The following is a 23,593-nucleotide window of genomic DNA, read 5'->3' on the forward strand; positions in this document are numbered from 1 at the left end:
AGAAGGTAGGTGAGATTAAAGAGGGCAACGCCCGAGGTGGCCTTGCTCACGACCTCCTTAGCTACATTATGTACCTTCCTCTTCTTCGTCTTCGTCTTCGTCTTTTTCTTCTTCCTCAAGACTCAGAAGCACTCAGAGGACTTTATTCGCATATTCGCAATTTCGCAATGCCAATGGTCTCTAGACTAACAAGGACACCATAGTAATAATATAATGTCCCTAGAAGAGAAAAATAAAATGTAAAAAAAAAATGAAGAAGTTAGTAAAGAAGAAAAAAAAAATTATGAACAAGTTCAAGAAAATAAATTTAAAATAAAATACTAGGTAGAAGGTAAAAAAATAAAGAAGAAAATATCAAGTGCAGGGAATAAAAATAAATAAATATAAATAAAATGATGATGATGGTGGAAAAAAAAAAGTTGAACAACTATTTTTATAAATGTATATTATATTTTTTAGTTGCAATTCTTTTGATGATAAGATGTTTGTGGTAAATTCATCGCGAGTGTATGCATCATTTGATCTTGCAACAGTTACGTATATAGACCCTCGCATTCCCAGTCCATGAGGATATACTTTCGAGAATAAAAATAAATAATATAAAAGTAAAAAAGAAAAAAAAAAATACTTGAGAAAGGATATAGAATAGGATAAGATATTTATCCGATGAAAAAAAATATTTTTAAATTGTTTAAACGATAAACTTTTTACAGATTTAAATGATTGAGATTATCATGGCTGAAAATTTATAACAAGGATTTTCTAGTCAAGATGATGTTTTAAACAAAAATATATGCTCAAAAAATATCCTAAAATATCGAATTATCATATTAATAATTTGCAACATTAAATTCGAAAAATGAATGAACATTTTATATAGAATATTTGAATTAGAAATTAGTAAATTAGAATTTAATTTGAAATAATAATAATAAGATTGAGTCAGGGTAATATACAATGATTAATAAATTAATTTTCCAAATAAATAAATTTAAAATTTCGAAAAGATAATATGATAAAAGTAAATTTTTAAAAAAAAGCAAATAAATTGTCAAATGGATGATTGATTTATTTATCATAATTATTGAGATGATTTTAAATAGTCATTGTGTGATTTTGTTGATATGTTACTATGCTTGTATTATTTTAATAATTATTCATTTTAATTTTTAATATTTCATGCATTTTCATACCAACAAACGCAACAACATGTTTTTTTTATTTTTATTTTTTTTTTGTAGAAATTATTAACCAGGATATTTTATTTCAATATTATTTTCCCAGTAAATTTGTCTTTAAAATATTTTAACCATAATAATAATTAATTGTCATATGAATCTTCTTAATTTTAAATAATCATTTATTTATATTTTTCAAGGAAATATATTATCAAACTTTGATAATATCTGTTTAGAAAAAAAATAATGACGAATTGTATTATGAATTTTTGTTTGCAAAATTATTGTTAATAATTTTGTGAGGAAAATGATTAAACAGGATATTTTATTGCAAAATGATTCGACCGGGATATTTGTTTCCCGGATATTTTGATCATGACATTCAATCGTGATAAAAAAAAAAAGATGATTCATATTTATATTATTCAACATAATAATCGTTAGAATAAAAAAAAAAAATCAATCGAACCTCTTTTTTTTATTTTTCGAATATAAAAATTTAAAAAAAAAATGATATTTATTGCGCAATGATTGACAAGTCAGCCTCGCAATACCAAGATGTCATATTCCACCGAATAAAAAATTTCACATCCGGCTATTTTAAATTCCAATATGACTCGTTGAATTCAAAAAAAAATGCCATAAAATTCCAAATTGATAATGCATAAAATAATTCAAATTTTTCAATAAACATTCCAATAAATTTCGTTCATTTCTTTGTTTATAAAAAATATTCTAATTAAAATAAAAACTAGTCAAAAATATTATCTTATAATTTCACATAATTTCACTTTTATTATTTATGAATTTATGAATTTATTTATATTTATTTTCTCAGTTTTTTCCACTTGATAAATTCAATAATTTATTTATAAAAATAAAACAACATTTATTGAGAGTAAGCAGTATGATTATTTGAATTCGTAGAATATAATAAATATAAGCATAAAATAATCATAAAAAAATATGAAATAATATTATAAAAATTATGGAATTGCGGAAATGCGACACCCCGGTGCTTCGGGTACCGTGACAAGGATTAGTAGCCATAACGCGATCTTGTTACCGAGTTGTAATTTCCATGGCTCGCTGCTACTTGTGTCTGTACTTTTCATCATCCTACCTACATGAATTATATTTCTCTCATTTTTAATTTGTTTTAAATATATAAATTATATTTTTACAATCTATATTCATTAAGACCATCAAAAAATAAATATATTGCACCAACTCGTATCAATAAATTATCATTACAAGAAAAAAAAATTAACAAAATGATAAATGTGCTTTTTAATTTCATTCATTTTTTTTTTTTTTTTCCCCAAGTTATTTAATTTATTATTATTTATAAAAAAAAAAAAAACAAGATTGCCTTATTGAGAATTACGAATCGCTTTTGTGTGTATACAAGTTTGAGTTTTTGCATTGCAATAAATGCAGTGACACACGTATTTAAAAAGTTGAAATTAAAAATAATCATAAAAAATAAATGAGACGTGTGGCATTCTTGGCAAAAACCAATCATGATTATTTTTAAAAAATTATAAATAAAAAATATAAATGTATTTTTTTAAACTGGTCCGGTGTTTGTGGATAAATACTTTCAACGTTTTATTCAAGTTAAAAGTTGACTTGTTGCATCTGCGACTTAAAATGTATACAAGAAACGTGAATTTAATTTTTTTTTTTTTTTAAATTTATTGAAAATATTAAAGGTAAATTTTAATTTTCGAAATGTAATGTTTTGTTAATTATATTTTGATGATTATTTTTAATTTTATGATTTTTTAAATTTCAATTGACAATTATTTTATATATGCTACTTATTTCAACAACATATGGTTGTTATTTTTGTTTTTTTTTTTTCAGTGTACTTTTTTATAAATTTGTCTGTTTAAAAAAAAAAAAATGAGCGATAAGAATGATATGAAATTCAAAGAGTTAATTTATAAATGGAATTTGAGATATTTTAAAATTTATTTTATTTTGTTTATTTAACAAGAGATTTTTAATGTAAAGCCGCTTATGATTATTATTGAAATAATAACCTTGAAATTTAATTGAAATGTTGAATTAAATATTATAATATATTAATAATATTTATTTATAATAATTATTAGCTTTGATATTTAAATTAATAAATGTATCTATATATTCAATTGACAATTTTATGCTACTTACAATTTGTGAAATCATGTGAAAATATAGTCAACTCCAATTTAAATAAATCACCCAAATTATTGTTGCAATTTAATAATAAATTGTACTTGTTAATATCAATAAATTTACAAGTTTCAAGTACAAAAAAATTGCAATAAATCCATGTACATATCATAAACACACTAGCCAATAAATCAAAATAAATTAAAACCAAAAAATATTACTCCAAAATCGAAAAAAAAAAAAAAAATCACTGGAGAAAAATAAATAAATAAATGAAAACAGTTTATTATAATTATATAAATAATATTAAAAAATTATCAAAAGAAATTTTCTCTATTTATTATTGAATTTAAACTTTTTAATTATTGATTTATATATTTTTTATATTCATTATTAATTTAAAGGTATGTTATTAAATACAAATACAAAAAAAAAAAATGATTATAATTAAAAACTAATTTACATTTTATTTATTGAGTTTATAGAAATTTATTAATTTCATGTTTCATTTATTCATTTGAATATATATTTCTTTTTTTGTATTTAATTTAATTTTTTTTTTTTTTTTAAATTCTATTTACAGTTATCTAGCAGTTTTAGTTGTATATTATTTAGTTATATTCAATTTTTGATTTATTCATAGTATGATATTTTCTATAACAAGCAGGTTTTAAAATATCAATATGACAAATTATCTTGTACAAATTGCTTATAATAAACTTTATGATCCGCTTATCGTCAACCAACCAAATACCCACCTATTTTTTTCAACTATAATTATATCTATCATGGTATTTTATTCTATTAAATAATATTCATGTATATATCTATGACAATAATAACAACTTTTAATTTAATAACATACTCCCCTTTTTTTTTTTTCAAATAACGAATAAAAATCTCAATTAAATTGAAATATTAACAAAAAAAAAAAACGTTTTAATTTAATTGTATTTAATTTAAAAAAAATATAAATTTTTATTTTAAATATTGTAATTATTTCGAATTAAATAATTCGAATAAACATGTAATTTTATTTATAAACATCATCTCATTATGTTCATCAAGAAATTTTATAACAAAAAAAATAAAAAAAGATGAAATTAGTTTTAATAAAATATAAATTCCATCACGCGTCTTGGATTATAATTTTCATGAGAACTATTTTATTGTTTAAATAAATAATATATATTTTTATTAAAATAAATTTGTCAAGTTTCATTGTGGGAAACTATTATATCTTAATTAATAATTATAATAATTGCAAATAGAGGGAGAGATTTAAACTACCCCTAAAAAAATTTTCCCGTTGCATACAAAAATCGTAAATGACGCTCAAATTTTCTGTCAAATAAAACAGTGATTGTGCTAAAACTTTATGGACTTAATTATACTTTGAATAGACAACATGATTTATCTATTAAAATTATAGTTAATGTATATCTTATAAATAGATAATAAGATATTATTATGGTCACCGGAATGACGTTGCACATGTGAATTACAATGAAGCCATTGATGATGAGTTCATTGACGCTAAAAAAAATATTTATATATATTTTATAATTATTTATAAAAAAATAATATTAATAGCTAAATGACACACGGTTATCCTGGTAAATTGCAATATATAAAAAAATTAATTTGATTGATTACAAAATTATTTATATTTTGGTTTTTTAATTTTTTTTTTTTGCAAAATTATATTTTATATAATTTTACATTTTCCACACATCATTTATCAATTATTATTTTTTAAATTTATTTAAACATATCTAGTCTACATTATTACGTTTTTTTTTTTTTCTTTTTTGTAAATAAATATATTTTTTTTTCCTTTAGTCTGGCGCCAGATCTCGTCATATCACTGAGATAATTATTTAATTTTTTTTTTCTCTCACACAAAGGTAAGATGATTTAACACAAAAAAAAAAAAAAAAAAAAAAATGTTATTAAAGAAGATAAGAGTGTAAATAAATTTTATAAAACAATTCTGTTATATAATGTTGATGAAAAAAAAATATGATTTGTTATTTTAATTGTTTAACTTGGAAAAAATGTAATTAAATTTTTGAAAATATATTTCAGGCGTAATTATTATATTACTACGAAAATTCATTTGACTATTAATTAGACTGTAATATTATTGAAAAACGTGAGAATATTTTAACGACCAAAGCACAATAGTTTTTTTTTAAATAAATTTATTATTCTAAAATAATTTGTTGCACTGTCAGCAGTTTTATTATTATTTTTTTTGAATTACTTTTTGTCTGATTTTTTATTTCTTTAAAACATGTAATATATAAAACTCAGCGTGGAAATATCATTAAGGTAGTGTGTGTATAAAAGAAAATGGAAAAAAAAAAGAGTTAAAAAATGAGTTGAAAAAAAAAGAATAATAAAATAAATAATAAGGAGGAGCAGGAAGAACAGAGAAGAACAAAAACATACGTTCCGAGGTCATCGAATGGAAAAGATGTTCAAAGAATGCACTGAAGACCATGAATAAATATTTTTAAAAATACAGAATTTTATTTAGTTAAATATTGTTTATACTTGCAACAATGTTTCGTAATCAAAATTATTAATAAACAATGAATTCCATGATTTTTTAAAATTCAGTAAAAAATATTTATTCAAAATTTTTTAATAAAACTATATTTTTAATGAAATTTTTTGATAAATGTATTTTTTTTTTTTGTAAATTTAATCTTTTGTTAAATAATTGTTATTAATAATAGTTAATTAAACAAAATTGTTTAAAATATCATAATTAAATAGTTAATTATAATGTCAATAAAATTATAGTTTTTTTTTTTAATTAAATTGACGAAATTAATTGGATATAAAAAATTTTTTTTAAAAAATAATTTTTTGTTGAAATTTTTTTTCATTTAATTATTAATTAATTAATTGATCAATTAATGATGAAGATGTTATTGCAAGTCGATCAACTGTATATAAATCTGCTATATTACAATCTAATTTAACGTTATCATTTAAAAAATTTTCCTCTTGTTATTTAATTTTCAAATTTATTTCTCCGATCAAAGATTAAAAGCTACAACGTCAATTAATAATTCATACTTTTCTATTGCCTCATAAAAAAAATATAAAAATAAAAAAAACATCTTTTTATCAAGGAAAAAAAAAGACTACAATCAATTAGGTATAAAAATAATTTTTTTATAAAACAATAACAACTGGCATTGAGTGGTTTTTATAATAAAGGAAAAAAAACATATAAATTTTTATTTTAATATACCAAACATATGTAGATTATTTTTTTGTAAAATTGTTTTATCATTTCAATGTTATGCATTTGTCAAATGAAATAATAATAATAATAATAATAAATTACACCTGTATATTGTAGTATACACACAAACACAAAGTAATCAATATCATGATGACCTTGATCGATCAAGGAAAAAATATAGTGTAATCGTGAAAGCTACTAGCAAACTCAATAATTCTTTTTTCAAACAAACAACCAAGAATGTCGTCTTATCATTTATAATAATAATAATCATCATCATCATCATATAAAAAATAATTTAAAAAATAAAAACGAGATATTCCATTGATGAGAGTACTGATTATATTATTTATCATATATAAATATCATAAATATTTAATACAAATAATCAACTAATTCATTTTAAATAAACTTGAGAAAAAAAGAAGAAGAGATAAATATAAATATCAATTTTCCAAGACAAGATATTAATGCGTCATTGTCATCGCTTATGATTATTGTTATTATTTTGGTTTTTATTCAGTGTACTGTTTTATAAATTTGTCTATTTAAAATGAGCGATAAGAATGATATGAAATTCAAGGAGTTAATTTATAAATGGAATTTGAGATATTTTAAAATTTATTTTATTTTGTTTATTTAACAAGAGATTTTTAATGTAAAGCCGCTTATGATTATTATTAAAATAATAACCTTGAAATTTAATTGAAATGTTGAATTAAATATTATAATATATTAATAATATTTATTTATAATAATTATTAGCTTTGATATTTAAATTAATAAATGTATCTATATATTCAATTGACAATTTTATGCTACTTACAATTTGTAAAATCATGTGAAAACATAGTCAACTCCAATTTAAATAAATCACCCAAATTATTGTTGCAATTTAATAATAAATTGTACTTGTTAATGTCAATAAATTTACAAGTTTCAAGTACAAAAAAATTGCAATAAATCCATGTACATATCATAAACACACTAGCCAATAAATCAAAATAAATTAAAACCAAAAAATATTACTCCAAAATCGAAAAAAAAAAAAAACAAAAATCACTGGAGAAAAAAAAATAAATAAATGAATACAGTTTATTATAATTTATAAACAAACTTTAAATATTTATATTATAATTATATATGAATAATTATAAACACACTTATAAATATAAATAAATAAATAGATTCATTTATTTATAAAATTGTAATGAAAAAAACTAAACAATTTCACGAGATCAGAAAAAGACAGACCGGTGAACACTGAACTGTCGAGTTGTGTACTGATGGCGACAAGTGGGAAAAAGGCGAAAGAAGAGAGGCATAACAGCTCCCCCTTGGGCATTTTTTTTTTTTTTTTTTTCTGTCCCCCCTTAACAAACCACCCTGGGGGGACATGTTACATTCATTCGTTGATATTCGTTTCTATTCGTCATCAACCACCACGTGATTCTCGATGCATCTTTTAATTTTTTTTTAAAATTCAATTTTTTCATAATAAAAATAATATTTTCTTACGTAAGTTTTATGATACCGTAATATATAATTTCTTATCACCTGAGATATATAAAAAAAAAAAAATTTAAATATCATAAATTATATTTTTCCTTGAATAAACAATTTCATTTTTTTTTTTTTTTTTTGCTTACAACAAAAAAATAATAAAAATCTAGTAGTTTTTTTTTTATTGTTTAAAAAATATATATTTAATGATTTTTTTTTTTCTCTTTATTTTTGATTAATGACGATTAATGAAAAATGTATTTTTAAAATATATCATTGTTGTAATAAATGTCAACAATTTGCTGAGACAGCAGTCATCATTATTGCAATAATTCTTGAGGTTTGATAATAAATGATTGATACATGAGTTGTGAAAAAAAAAATAATATAAAAATATATATATATTTTTGAGCATGTGTGTGTGTGGATATAAATAATGAATATAAAAATATAATATGAAAATTTAATTATGTAATTTTCTTGAAACTTTATAAGAAATAAAAATTGCATGAAAAATTTAATGTAATGATTATCAGCAGGTGCAATATTAATCCTTGAATTTTGATGTATCGTAAAAATACAGTTGAGTGATTTTTCCGCTTGTTAATTTTACGCATTTTATTTATTTATTTATTAGCTTGTTTTTCCTTCAATGAATTTAGCATGATTTTATAAAATATTATTAATGATAAATTTTATTTTTAAATTTACATTGTCATTCAAATTTTTCTCTCAACTTTTTCATAAAAAAAAAAAACAAAATAAACGTTCTCTTCAATCTATACACTATATTTTTTGTTTAAAAAAAATCATTTTTAAATGATTTCTAAAATTTTTTAGTAAACACTGGATTTTTTTCATGACTAAAAATATTTTTTCATAGAAAAAATCAAAATAAAATCGCCGCGATTAATCTTCATAAATTTTCAATTAATTTTTGACTTTTTAAATACATTTTTAATTATTGAATAATCTCAGTTAAAATTTATCGATAAAGCAAGAAAATTCAACAAAATATTATCATCAAAAATTCACAACACAATAATTAATAGAAAAAAAAAAATTATCTATATATTTTATAAACATTTTGACAAATGACAAATTTAAAAAAAAAAATATTTCATCAATACGAAAAATAACACAGCATATTTATATATTCTAAAAGCGATTTTACAAACATTAAATAAACTCAGAAACTTAGTAATCCCGTTTGAGATACACCAATCGATATTTATTATTATTTTTTTTTTTTAAATAACAGTAACCAACGAACGGTGACGAGAACCCACCTGCTGCAAATATAATTTTTTATATTTCTATTTTAAAAACCGAAAAAAATTAACAAACAATTCCCAAAAAAGATAACTAAATTTTTTAATTATTTAATTGTTTAAAAATACATTTAATTAAATAATTAATTAACTAAAAAAAAAAGGCAAAATTTACTCCAAAATGAAAAAGTAATTGTAAAAAAAAACAGCTAAAAATTACGAGAAAAAATAATTTTAAATTTATAATTTTATCAATGACAAGTAGACATGTACGTGTAAAATTATTTAATAAATATAAAAGAAATATATATGTATTTACCGGCGTCTTCGAAACCAATTTTGTATTTTAAATCCCATTTTATATATATATTGTTTGAGTACACGTTATTTATAATAAATAACACTTCACATAAATGCAGAGTAGTGTATTATCAATTGAATTGACCACTGAGTCCTTGGTATAATATTGAAATACACGTTTTAAAAAATCGAAAAACCGTTCACTGACTTTACTTGTTGTGTATGTATATAAAATAACACACAAAGTTTTATGTATATAATATTTTTCTCTGAGGAGAGACGACGACGACGACGACCGTTGGAAAACATATACCGAGACAAACTGAGAGAATTTAATTCAGAGTGTGTTTACTGGTTTTATTTTATATATATATGTATACCTATGTATTTTTATATTTTGGTTGGTTGTATTGGTTGTTAGGGAAACGGTTTGTTATATACATTTATAAACATGGTTACACTACAACATCTTTGACTTACCTGGTACCAGGTGTTTTGCACATTATTTTACGCACGAGCCAACACGCAAACCGTTGATTTTTTTTTTAACTGTAATTTTTTTTTTTTTTTTTACATATATACATCTATGTTATTTAACACTAAATATATTATTTTGATTAAAATTTGACATGATTTTTTATGTTTTTAATATTTAAAAAAGATTTTTCAATTTAAATTTTTTTGAAAATTATTTCTATGAGTATGTATATGAATTTCGATTTGAAAATAATTTAAAAAAGTATTATTTTTTTGGTGTTTTTATTTATTTAATTATTAAATTTTATTTTATTTTGTTAATTAATTAATATATTTATTTATTTATTTATGAAATTTTTCATTATATTTCTTTTTGAAAAATTGAAATTAAACTTTTTTCATTTTTTTTTAATGTTAGTTATTCTAATTGTATATGATTTTAACTGAATCAATTTATTTAATTAATTAAATTACGATTATTTATTTAAGTAAATTACAATTACAATCAATTTTTAATTGAATATTTTTTTTATTATTTAGTAAAACGAAAAAGAAAGAGAAATAATTTGTTAAATAAAATTTTTTTTTCTTTCAATAATTTGAATATTAATATAAATTAATAAATATATTTTTTATTTAATTAACAAAATACAATTAATTGATAAATATAAAACTAAATTACAAAAAAATAATTGTTTTTTTTTTTTAATTTAAAAAATTGTTACAAAGTGAATTAAGAAAAAATTGAATAAAAAAACGCAAAACTTTCGTGTAAATTTGATAACGAATATAAATATAAATTGAATTGAAAAATAAAATAAAAAAACACAAATGATGGAAAGTTCAATATAATATGTTGGTCTTTAAAATAACGCATATATTATAAATTATTATATATACCTCATATCAATTGAATGCGTAATTTTAATTGAAAAATAAATTACGTAATTTTATAGCACATTTATAATGCCAAGATACAAGACGGAAATGATTTTTACACTTTATATATCGTTGATGTCTCATTACAAACTTGAATTGTGTTGAATATAAAAAAAAAAAAACATTATTTAATTTGAAAAAAAATAAAAAATATCTCCACACTCTCACACACATCATGCATAATATTCAGAATGATGCAACAAAAGCGCCATCAGGACCATAAATTGATTGTTCAATAAAACATAATTATATCATCACTTGTAATAGAAAAAAATACATAAATAAATAAATAAAATTAGCATTATTAATGAAAATAATAAACACATAAATAATTAATTATTGCATTTCTATAAAAAGATTTTTTCTAATTAAAAAAGAAAAATAAAAATATCAATGTTTTAAAAAGTGAAATTTAAGTTGAAAAAAATCAATAATTTCATTATTAATTCGAGTAATAATTTAATAAAAATATTAGCTAATGATTTAATGATAAAATGACAAGTCAGTAAAAAATAAAAAATGTTATTTTAAATTTTTCCCTCCAATGCAGGCCATTAGAAAAATTAGTTGAGTTATCGAAATTGGCGCCACTAGCTGGACCGCCAGAAAAAAAAATAGAGAGCTGTCAAAATGAATAATAATGATGATAAAAAAAAATATCAAGAGTCAACAAACTGTAAAGAAAACACATATGTTTGTTTTACTCGTTCAAGTGACTGATAAGAATGATTATTAAAAATTTTTAGATGGAATAACGGTATTTAACTAAAAAAGAAAAAAATCATTTTGTATCAGTTGTTGACGTGGTATTTCCAATAATTGAATTGATCAATCGGTTATCATATTTTTTTGGAGCAAAGATTAACTCTAAAATATTATATACTTGTTGTGAAAAAATTGTGGGTGATTTAATAATAAATAATGCCATCACAAGTGAGTATTTTATTTTAAAAAGCTAATTAATAAAATTGCAAATGTATTTTAGTAATTTGAATTGTTAATTTGTTTTTTTCAATCAGGTTTATGAATTTAATGTTGAAATGACATGTGGAGGATGTTCTGGTGCTGTTGAAAGAGTACTAGGAAAAAAAGATGGTAATTATTAATTATTTAAATATTATTTATGATAATTATTTGATTTATTTTCTTTTATTTTTCAAGGAGTGGAAGATATCAAAATTGATCTACCAGCTAAAAAAGTATTTGTAACATCAACACTACCATCATCAGAAATATTGGAGTGTATTAAAAAGACTGGCAAAACAACAACATTCATTGGAACAACATGTTAAAAATAACAACAACAAATACTATTATTATTTTAAACAATCGGACAAAATCGAAAAAAATGTTTTGAAAAATAATTACATCACTTTTTATATATTAACAATAAAAATAAAAAATTTTATCTGATGAATTAATAAGAGTTTTAATTATTTATAAACATATCCAATAATTCAATAAACAATTTAACAATAAAAATATTTTAATTCGATATAAATAAATTTATTAATTTTACAAATTAAAAAATATTTGAAAAAAAAAATTGATTACCAAAATATTTACAATTTATTTATACAAAAAAAAAAAAAAAACGGTATAATTAAAAATTTATTTACAATTAAATAATAATTTATAAATCTAATGGACGCAACGAGAAACAATTATATTTTAAAATAAACAAAAGAGCCAGCTCGTTCGATGATTAATTAAATTGTTAATTGTATTTTTGTTGATTTAATTTTTCTTCTAATGTCTTTGTTAAAAATTTAATAATATTAATACCAGTTGGTAGCACCACCCTGATAAAATTATCTGTCATTTAAATAAATATTTGTCTCTAAAATATAATAACTAAAATGTAGTTAAAATGTTTTTTCATATGGAAATAAAAAAAATTGGAATTATTTGAGTATATATCACGTATTTTCACCACGTTCAGTGGTAATATTATGATCCCAATGATCACAATGATTTGGACAATGATGATAAGAAACAGCACTAGCATGTCCTGATCTTCCAGATGTCATTGGTACACCTTGTTCCCATTTATCAACAACTGGATCATATATTTCTACTATACTAATAAAAGTTGTTCCATCATATCCTCCTTAAAATTGAATTAAACATTTAACAACAATATAATATTATAAATAATTAAATAAATAAATAAACAAACCCATTGCATATAATTTTCCATCTAAAACTGTAACACTAAGTGCACTTCTTGATACTGAAATTGATGCAACTTTTTCCCATTTATCATGTTCAGTATCATAACGTTCAACAGTATCTAATTGTCCATAACCATCATAACCACCAACAACATAAATATATTGTCCAAGACTAGCAACACCAGCTCCTGATCTTGATATTTCCATTGGTGATACAATTGACCATTCATTATTTTCTGGATGATAACATTCAACTGAATTTAAACGAGTATAACCATCAAAACCACCAATAGCATATAATAATCTGTACAAAAAATATTTTGTTGTTGTTGTTTTCAACTTTATTATAATAAATAATAGATAATAATTTTATTTACCTATTTACAACAGCAACACCAACACCAACTCTTCTTAAATGCATTGGTTTAATATAATTCCAAGTATCTTGATCAGGATCATAACATTCAACACTATCATGATGTTCTGTACCTTTACAACCACCAACAGCATATAATAAACTATCCATAACAACAACACCAACACGATTTCTTGGTGTTAATAATGGTCTACATGTTCTCCATTGATCTGTTACTGGATCATATCTATCAACCCAATCACTATCATATCTGTATGATGATAAATTATTATCAATTAATTAATGATAATATAATTTATTTATTTATTTATTTAATATAAATTTACCTTGAATCATATGGTGTTAATCTTGAATCTGGTGAATTATTTCTTCCTCCAACAACATAAAACATACCTTTTAAAAATGCACCACCAAGACCAGATCTTGGTACAACTAATTTTGAATGTTGTATCCATAATTTATCATCAACATTATAACTTTCAAGTATATCCAATGAATGTTTTAAAAAACCACCAGCAATAAATATAACTCTTGGTGTATTTGGTGTTCTTTCTTTGACAATTGGTTTTTTATGTAATGTTAAATCTTTAAATATTTGTGCTAAATATTCTCTACATGCTGGTACTTTTTTTAATACATCACAATTTTTCATTTGTTCACGTAAAAATTTTGGTGTTAAATATTGACAACGTACAGCATGTAACATATGTTCCATTTTAGAACCTCTTGCTTCTTCATTATATTTAACCCATTTTAATACAGCATTATATACTTCACGTTCTTCTTGTACATTAAGCTCATCTTTTCTAACTAATGATACAACTTGTATTGCTGATAATTGTAAAAATTCTTCTTCTTGACATATTTGACTAAAATGTTGTACAATAAATTGATTTGCTTTTCTATGAAGATTATTACAGCCATGTTGTTCAGCAAAATTTGCAATTCCAATTGCATTTGTTGGATCTAATTGACGTTCAAGAAATACACAACATGCATCAATAACATTATTTACCTGATAAATAAAAACAAACAAAATATTTATCAATTAATTTATTTTCGAAATGTATATTGTTATTTTAGAAATTCACCTGAAACATTGTTGCTGCTGGAAGTAGTGAACATACTGTAACTTCAGTAACACGAATTTGTCCAGTATACATAAAATACATGAGTTTAGCCATTGCTGTTGGACATACACCTTGTAATTTAACTCTAGTCATTTCACTTTCTTTTAATCCTCCAGTAAACATTGCCTTAAAAAATTAAAAAAACAACATAAACAACAACATTAACAACAACTATATTAATACTTGATATTTATTTATTATTTACCTTAAAGTATGGACTTGCTGCTGCTAAAATAACTTTATGTGCATGAAATAATTCAGAGCCAACTTCTAGAATGACATCAGTCAACATATGATGACTACGCATTATAAACATCATGTTCATAGCATCTTTCATATAATTTGCAATACAAAATGACATATCACCAAGATCACCATCTTTGTCATTGTTCAAGACACTTTCCCAATTATCTTCCATTGAATTATCTCTTGGTGTTTTTGATGATGATGATGTTGATGATTTTTTAGTATAAAATTTTCTATTTGTTGTTTCATTATTATTTGGCATGTAATCCTCCTCACCATCCATTAATTTTATTTAGTTATTTATCAACACACAATCACTTATTTTAACTGTAATTATATAATTATTATATAATCATTGTTTTTATTATTATATTTTTTTTTGTTTATTAAATGAAATTATAACCTCAATTTTTTAACAAGTTATTTATGTTTTTTTTTTGCAATGTTTTGCAATTTTTTTTCTTAAAGTCTAATTAAAATTGGTTAAAATGATTTTAAAAAAAAAAATGTTAATAAATTTTTGGCTCATTAATTGGTTGAATATGTAATCATTAAAATGTCATTAATATATTTTGATATAAATTTGTTATTTTTATTTTTTCAAACAGTAATGCTGACAAGCAGTTTTTTTTTTTTGTCTCTTATGTCAAAGTAGATCAAATTTTATTATCAATTTTTTTATTTGTGATATTAAAAATACACTAATGATAGTCTGGTTTAAAATATTTTTATCAATATTCATAACAACTAAATGATTTTAAATGTTAAACTCACCAAGATAGTTTTTTTATTTTTCTTTTTGTTAATTAAAAATTGATAATAATTTAAATAAAAACGAAATTGAAGATAAATATTTTTTTATTTATTTATTTTATATTTTTTCATAACTGTTTATGGTAATTTTTTTTGTGTTATTTGAATATTATTATATTTAATATTATATTCACAATGACAATTATTTTATCATCAATCGAAATAAAAAAAAAAAATTATTATCGTGACGTAAAATAAATACTTTTGTATCGTATTTATTTCCACCGAAATAACTGATAATTGTTTATGATATTCAACACTCTTAATCACAATTTAAAAAATTTTTTTAACAATTATAATAAACATTCACTTAATCATCATATAATTATAAATATTTAAAAACAAAAATCAAACATTTTTCTTATAACACTTTCACTATAAATTCTTTTTCAATTTAAAAATTTCCAACTCAAAAAAAAACAGCCAATCAAATTTAAATAACCAGTATTAAAATTTTCTCAATGATAAATGACTAATTTCAAATAAAAAAAAAATTACAACTCGTGATTAATAATGACTTGCGCAATTAAAAAAAAAAAAAACAATAAACAATTTTAATTATTATTATAAATGTATTTTTCTTTATTATTTTAGAATTTTTTCGATTTTTAAAAATTGATTATTAATTTGACTCGAATAGTTTATTTAACAATTATTTTTACATATTTATATATGTATTTTAAAACATTTTTTTTATTTATTAATTGTTTGTTTATATTGTTAATATTAATTGAACAAGTTGTGAATGTTAACTGAGTACCTGTGAAGCTAATCTACCTGTTAGCAACAAAACAGTTTTCATATTCAACGAGTCATCCTTATACAGCACTTTCACTTAAATAAATAATAATAATAAATAATTTATAATCTTTATTGTGTGGATTTTTTTGTTGTTATTTATTGTCTCTTTTACTTCCTAGTTTTTTTTTTTTAAATATTTATGTTAATACTATTTTTCCGGGTTTGATAAAAAAAAATTTATCTGATAATTTTTTAGTTTTTTTTTTTTTTCTTCTAAATCATTGTTCTTTTTTTTTTTAATCAACTTGACAATTTATTTTAAAATTTTTTCGAGGATATTGTTTGTAATAGATTCTTTATCTTTATTTATTTTATTTATTTATCTTTTTATTATTTTTTTTTTTTTTTCATACAATTGGCTTATGTAGGTATGTCTGGAAAAAAATGTATTTAATTTTTTTTTATACGACAAGATGACTTTGCAATTTTAATATGAAGATTAAAGTTCAAAATTATAAAAAAAAAATTATATATCACTATGAAGAATTATTACGAATATTTGAAATATATTTTTTTTTAAATGTTGGGATTTTTTTTTTTGTGTAAATTAACAGGGAAATCATTGCTGTATTGGAAAATTAAATATTGTTTTTTTTTTCTTTTTTGTAATTTAGGTGATAAAGAATGCTGATAAGAATTTACTTGGTGTAAAAATGAATAAATATATTAGAAAATGATAATAAAAATAGAAAATAAAATTATCAAAGTTAATTTACGAGTCTATATTTGTGTAACCTTGACCATTGTCATTGTATTTTAAATATCATTTATTTTTTAAACATTGACCTTGACTTTGTGTGACACCTGATTTGATGAATTTTCAAATTTTATTTACAATTAATAACTTTTTTTAGTAAAAAAATATTATCTGTTTAATATTTATATATTTCTTTTCGTTCTTTTATTTTTCATTGAATTAAAAAAATTATTGAGATAATTATCTGGGTCATGGTAAAAAAAAATGTTGAATTTAATTTACGAACTGATATGAAAATTTGTAATCACGAATTATTCATTGTATAATTTAATAAATAATCCATTCAATTAAATTTTAAAAGAAAAAAAAATTAACTTCAAGTTGGTAAATAAATTTTAAAAAATTGCAAACATTAATATTATGATTTTTTAATAAATAAATAAATAAATAAAATAATTATGAGTAAAAATTTAATTTTTTTGATTGAAAATTTGAAGAAAGGTGTTTTTAAAAATCATAAAAAAATACCTTGAATTTTTTTTAGAGGCTGATCAGATCCAGCACGTTGATGATACTGTTATGTTCTTTTATATTTTATTTTTTTATTTTTGTTAATATATATCAACGATGCTCGTTACGATTTTAGTTGATTTTTTTTTATCGTCGATTTTTAAACGACTCAAGGTTAACACTATCAAATTAGACCAGGCCCATTAAAATATACAGATAGTCCAAACTACTATATATAAATATCGGTCAACTAATTAACTAATAAAAAAAAAATATAAATAAAAATATTTATCAACAGCAATAACAATCAAAATTATTATTTTTTCAAGCTTTAACGATTTTCATTTGATTTTTGACAAAAATTTAATGATAGGAACATTTAATGATGACCAAACATCCTGGCCAACATTTTGAGGAGTTACTGGAGGACAATTTATAACTGGTAATGCTGTATTTCCTGATAGTACTGGACCAAGTCCATTGCTTCTACCAGCAACTGCAATCAAAACCACCTAGACCAAACAAACAAAATTTTAAAATAATTTTAATCATTAATTATATTTTCAAATGATAAAACCAATTGACTTGTATCATATAAATTGACTTGTCAATTATTTTTTAAATTTTTGTCAACATAGAAAATTCAATTTTAGAAAATGAATTTGTTTTGGAAAATTCACGGATGTGCACATGTTCATTTAAAAAAATAAATGTAAATAAAGGAAAGGGTTAACTTGGGAGGTGGGTGGGTGGGTGGGAGGGAGAGATATACAACTGCCGCGTGATGGCACTGACAACACGAATCACGATATTGCCTTCAGTCTCAACCAGTATTTATTTTCGTGGGTGTGCAACGAAGAGTTATAAAAAAAAAATAAAACCAAGTTTTTTTTTTATTTTTTTTTTTCAAAACTCTGTGTAAGTACATTAACAATTAATTAAAAAAATATATATTTTATGATTATATATTTTTAATAAATAAAATAATCATGATAAAAAAATTAAATCATTCAAGTTCACATGATAAATTGATCTGTCAAACGTCAAAGTAATTTCATCATCATTATAATATTATTATTTACAGTGCAAGCCACAATGTCTGGTAAGATTCAGCAGTTAAATGGTGATGACACATTATCATCACCAAGAAAAAAGACAAAAATATGTCAAATTCCAGTTGTAACATCAAAAGCAACTGTTGTCCTTGGTGCCCAATGGGGTGATGAAGGTAAAGGCAAAGCTGTTGATATGTTGGCTGCTAAAGCTGATGTTGTCTGTCGTTGTCAGGTAAAACCTTGATCATTAATTTATCAAAAAAAAATAAAAAATAAAAAAACAATTATAACATATTAATAAATATCATCAACTCGACTATGTTACAATTTTTTTTTTCGTATTTTAAAAATTAATAAATACACAATTATTATGCAACATCTAAAAAAAAAAAAACTGTCCTTGAGTTGAATTTTGAAAGAATAATTATTTTTAGAATATTTTTTGTATATTATAACACATACAACAATATAAACAATACTCAAATTTAATATGTATATTATTATTTAAAAATAATAATAATATTTAATAATGACATTATCACGTGACAATAAATCATAATAATTTATTATTTAAATAAATCACAATATCAAATAAAAGTAGGTTGAATAAAAAAATATATTTAAGATGATTATTAAATCAATAAATTTATTGTCATGTTAATTTATGTATTTTTTTATTTTTTTATTTTCATTTCAGGGAGGTAATAATGCTGGGCATACAGTTGTCATTGATGGTACCAAGTATTTTTTTCATTTACTACCAAGTGGAATAATAAGTTCACGTTGTATTGCTGTTTTGGGTAATTAAATAATTTTATTTATATTATTAAATCAATATTGTTAATAATAATAATGATGATGATTGTTAATAGGCAATGGTGTTGTTATACATTTGCCTGGTTTATTTGATGAGCTTGAAACAAATGAAGAAAAAGGCTTAAAAGATTGGCATGATCGTTTAATAATATCTGATCGTGCACATATTGTATTTGATTTTCATCAACAAGTTGATGGAATGCAAGAATTAGAAAAAGGTAGTCAATCACTTGGTACAACTAAAAAAGGTATTGGTCCAACTTATTCAAGTAAAGCAACAAGAAATGGTCTAAGAATATGTGATTTACTTGGTGATTATGATGAATTTTCGAAAAAATTTAATATACTTGTTGAACAATATCAAAGAATGTTTCCACTATTACATGTTGATGTTGATGCTGAATTGGAACGTTACAAAGAGTAATTAATTAATATTAAATTTATCATTAATTTTTCAAGTATTAATAATAATAATATAATTGTGTTTATTTATTGAATAGATTTGCTGAACGAATAAGGCCATATGTTACTGAGACAGTAACATTTTTACATAAAGCATTAAAAGAAGGAAAAAAAGTACTTGTTGAAGGTGCAAATGCTGCAATGTTGGATATTGATTTTGGTACTTATCCATTTGTAACAAGTTCAAATTGTAGTATTGGTGGTGTATTTACTGGACTTGGTGTTGCACCAAAAAGTATTGGTGAAGTTATTGGTGTTGTTAAAGCTTATACAACACGTGTTGGTGATGGTCCATTTCCAACTGAATTAAATGATGATATTGGTGAATTATTACAAACTCGTGGATATGAATTTGGTGTTACAACTAAAAGAAAAAGACGTTGTGGTTGGCTTGATCTTGCTTTACTTAAATTTACAAATAAAGTCAATGGGTAATTAATATTTAACAATTAAATAAATTATTTTATTTTATGTATTTATTTAATTTTTTTTTCATATATTTAGATACACATCAATATTTTTGACAAAACTTGATATACTGGATACATTGGCAGAGATAAAAATATGCATTGGCTATCGATTAAATGGAAAAGAAATTGAACATTTTCCAAGTCATGCATCTGATCTTGCTAAAGTTGAACCAATTTACAATACAATTGAAGGCTGGATGGAAAAAACTGAAGGAGTACGATCATTTGATAAACTCCCTCTTAATGCACGTAAATACGTTAAAATGATTGAAGAACATTTAGAAACACCAGGTAAATAAATAATTTAAAAATTTTTTCTATAAAATTATATATTTTATTAATTATATTTCATGTTTTTTTTTTTTCATTATGTCCAGTCAAGTGGATTGGAGTTGGTGCTGGACGTGAAAGTGTTATCGCAATTTAATTATAGTATTAAATCATCAGCGCACAAAAAAATATATAATATAAATTGTATATAATTATTACAAAATGATGCGCACAAATTTCACATTTAAAAAAAAATATTAATATATATATAAATGTTACAATAAAATTTTAATTTATTAATTTAAATGCTTATATTATAATTTACAATGATTTTTGTTTTAATTTTTTTTTTTTTTTGTTGTTTTTAAAAATATATATTTCAGTCTATATTTAAATTTAAATATTTATTTTTAATTAAAATTATTATCAACTATTTTATTATCACGCCTGTCTCTTGCTCTTCTATTTTGAAACCAAATTTTAACACGACTTTGTGGTAATTTCAATTGATTTGATAATTGTTGTACATCTTTTCTCATCAAATAAGCTTTATTATTATATTGTTTTTCTAATATTTGTAATTGTAAATTTGTAAATGGTATACGTGGATGTTTTGCTGGTTTCCTCTTAATATTTTTAACTGTCATAGTGTTTCTTGGTAACTTTGGTGGTTTGTATCTTGTACACTGAAGCCAATGAAGATTTTCAATTTTATTAAAATCATTAACAACAACTTTTTGATAATCCACATTAACATTATCACTTGTACCAGCTTTATCATCAATAATATAATTATTACAATGCTTTTTTTCGTCATTATTAATTTGTGTACTATTATTATGATAAATAATATAATTATTAATATTTTTAGTATTATTTTTAGATGTTAAATCATCACTGAGAATTTTAGCAATACTAAAATCACTTGTAACACGATTTTGTCTGTGTGATCCTGACATATTGCCAAGTTAAACTAAAAAATTTAAACAGTATCATTTTGCTTTTATACAAAAAGGGGCCTGTATTTTTTTTCCCCTTTAAAAATCCCTTGGTTTATTTTTTTTTGTATGCCTTTATTTACAAAATAGACTGTATCAATATCGGTCTATGTTGAATTGCACATTAAACGCCTTGTTGCACATCACCCTGATGACTATCGCGTTACATATTTATTTGCCACAAGTAAACCCCAACATGATGTTATTATCTTTTTATTATTGTTTTTTTTATATTTTTATTTTTATTTTTTTCATAGATGATGCATGCTCTTATACCAGTGTATTATATCTTAAATCTTTAATACCCTAATAACAACAATGTAATTGATACTACTGGCGGTTTATTTTTTTATTTTTTTATATTTTTATTTTTTGATCTCGAGGGCAATGTTATAATATGTAGGGCCAGATGTACCAAATTCAACGAGGCTTGAGTAATTTAAAAGCCACAGGGGGCTAATCCTGTAATACAACTTGTGTCTTATTTTTACCTTTTTATATTATTTTTATTTTTATTATTAAATATTGTTATAATATGGGATAATAATTATTATATTATATTATGTAAAATAAAATTTTTAATTTGTTATTTTTATTATTACAATAATTGGTAGATTTTTTTTATTTTAATTTGTTTTTTAATATTTTAATTAATTTAAAAAGTTTGAAAATTTATTTTTATTGATCATTATTTATATAAGAAAAATTAATTAATGTTTTAATTAAAGAAAAGAGACTCATATCTATAATAATCATTCGAAATAAATATAGACACGATCGAGTTTCACTATTAATTTATTTGAATTTTTGTTCGACATCAACATCAACAGCTATGGAGAATGATGATTTATTTCTATAATTTTTTGTTACGATTAAAGCACATAGATTGCTCGGTGTTTTTTTTTCTGATGGATGTTTAGAGCATAGAGAAAAATGTTCTTGATTCGGAGAAATTTTTCGGAACATTTATTCATCTGAGTCTTTTTCGGAGAAACGGCGGGAAAATATTATCCTTGTCAGCGATTTCGGAGAAATTCGAAGTTACTGTGAAAAAACTCGGAGGAATATTTTCTCCAGGGATATATCAAAATTAATTTGAAAAAAAAAACCTTGCCAAATGAGGACATTTCATATGAGAAGGATATTATTAGGTCTAATCAGGTAATTCGTTCCCAAATTAGTACATGTCATGTGGTAAAACTTTATCACAATCACTTTGAATAATACGAATCTCTTTCAAATATGATATATCCACATCGACTCAATATTTCGTCTTATTCTTCTTTTTCTTCTTCTTTGTACCAATAATACCTTTTTTGTTTTTATTCTAACGGTGGATTAAAATAAAGAATGAACTGCAATTATAATATGACCGCTTGTGATAAATTTAATAAATACTAATTTATCAACCTTTTCAGTTGGCTGACGAGGATTCTCGATGTGGTCGGGCGAAAAAATTGTCATACAAACCTCGTACAAACCATATAACTAACAGTGGGTTGTAAGAGAATTTTTTCGCCCGCTGACGTCGAGAATTGATTAAGAAAATTATGACGCAATTCTCAACTGCCGTTATCACTTTCAAAAACCCCAAATTCAAATCATCAAAAAATGTATGATTAAAAATAATATATTCTAAACAATTAAAAATTTATGAATATAATTTTTTGATTTGTTTGATG

At 22.0% G+C, this 23,593-nt stretch overlaps 5 protein-coding genes across 7 annotated transcripts in view; 2 read left to right on the forward strand and 3 right to left on the reverse strand.

Moving 5' to 3' along the window:
- Nucleotides 1-10,001, reverse strand: part of LOC122859140 (probable cyclin-dependent serine/threonine-protein kinase DDB_G0292550) — a 37,058-nt gene extending 27,057 nt beyond the window's left edge. For both annotated transcript variants that reach the window (XM_044162531.1, XM_044162528.1), the window contains exon 1: nt 9,697-10,001. In XM_044162531.1, the coding sequence (XP_044018466.1) occupies nt 9,697-9,734 (38 nt within the window). In that variant the 5' untranslated portion in view covers nt 9,735-10,001. The remainder of the gene's footprint in view (nt 1-9,696) is intronic.
- A 1,730-nt stretch (nt 10,002-11,731) lies between these two features.
- LOC122859213 (copper transport protein ATOX1) lies at nt 11,732-12,778 on the forward strand. The gene is made up of 3 exons (XM_044162637.1): nt 11,732-12,026; nt 12,113-12,188; nt 12,255-12,778. The coding sequence occupies exons 1-3, from the start codon at nt 12,015-12,017 to the stop codon at nt 12,383-12,385; spliced, it is 219 nt and encodes a 72-aa protein (XP_044018572.1). The 5' UTR covers nt 11,732-12,014; the 3' UTR covers nt 12,386-12,778.
- Nucleotides 12,779-13,008: 230 nt separating this feature from the next.
- Nucleotides 13,009-15,843, reverse strand: LOC122859163 (kelch-like ECH-associated protein 1B). Of its 2 annotated transcripts, none has more exons than XM_044162562.1 (7): nt 15,794-15,843; nt 14,979-15,346; nt 14,735-14,899; nt 13,970-14,658; nt 13,645-13,893; nt 13,273-13,571; nt 13,009-13,203 (listed from the first exon to the last, which is right to left on the reverse strand). In XM_044162562.1, exons 2-7 carry the CDS (start codon nt 15,300-15,302, stop codon nt 13,013-13,015), a joined length of 1,917 nt encoding a protein of 638 aa, XP_044018497.1. In that variant the 5' UTR covers nt 15,303-15,346; nt 15,794-15,843; the 3' UTR covers nt 13,009-13,012. The 2 variants fall into 2 exon arrangements, with proteins under 2 accessions (XP_044018497.1, XP_044018498.1); XM_044162563.1 differs by lacking the exon at nt 15,794-15,843 and adding an exon at nt 15,423-15,466.
- Nucleotides 15,844-18,612: 2,769 nt separating this feature from the next.
- Nucleotides 18,613-21,767, forward strand: LOC122859180 (adenylosuccinate synthetase-like). Its single transcript, XM_044162594.1, has 7 exons — nt 18,613-18,758; nt 18,925-19,127; nt 19,593-19,695; nt 19,768-20,131; nt 20,212-20,604; nt 20,678-20,934; nt 21,021-21,767. The coding sequence occupies exons 2-7, from the start codon at nt 18,936-18,938 to the stop codon at nt 21,068-21,070; spliced, it is 1,359 nt and encodes a 452-aa protein (XP_044018529.1). The 5' UTR covers nt 18,613-18,758; nt 18,925-18,935; the 3' UTR covers nt 21,071-21,767.
- On the reverse strand, nt 21,336-22,362 carry LOC122859729 (homeobox protein MSX-1; the record flags this gene model as incomplete). The annotated part of the gene is made up of 1 exon (XM_044163412.1): nt 21,336-22,362. A coding segment is annotated over exon 1 (537 nt), but the record flags the coding sequence as incomplete, so codon positions are not given.
- Nucleotides 22,363-23,593: the final 1,231 nt, after the last annotated feature.

The sequence above is a fragment of the Aphidius gifuensis genome, linkage group LG6 (assembly GCF_014905175.1).
Source record: "Aphidius gifuensis isolate YNYX2018 linkage group LG6, ASM1490517v1, whole genome shotgun sequence".
Classification (NCBI taxonomy): domain Eukaryota; kingdom Metazoa; phylum Arthropoda; class Insecta; order Hymenoptera; family Braconidae; genus Aphidius; species Aphidius gifuensis.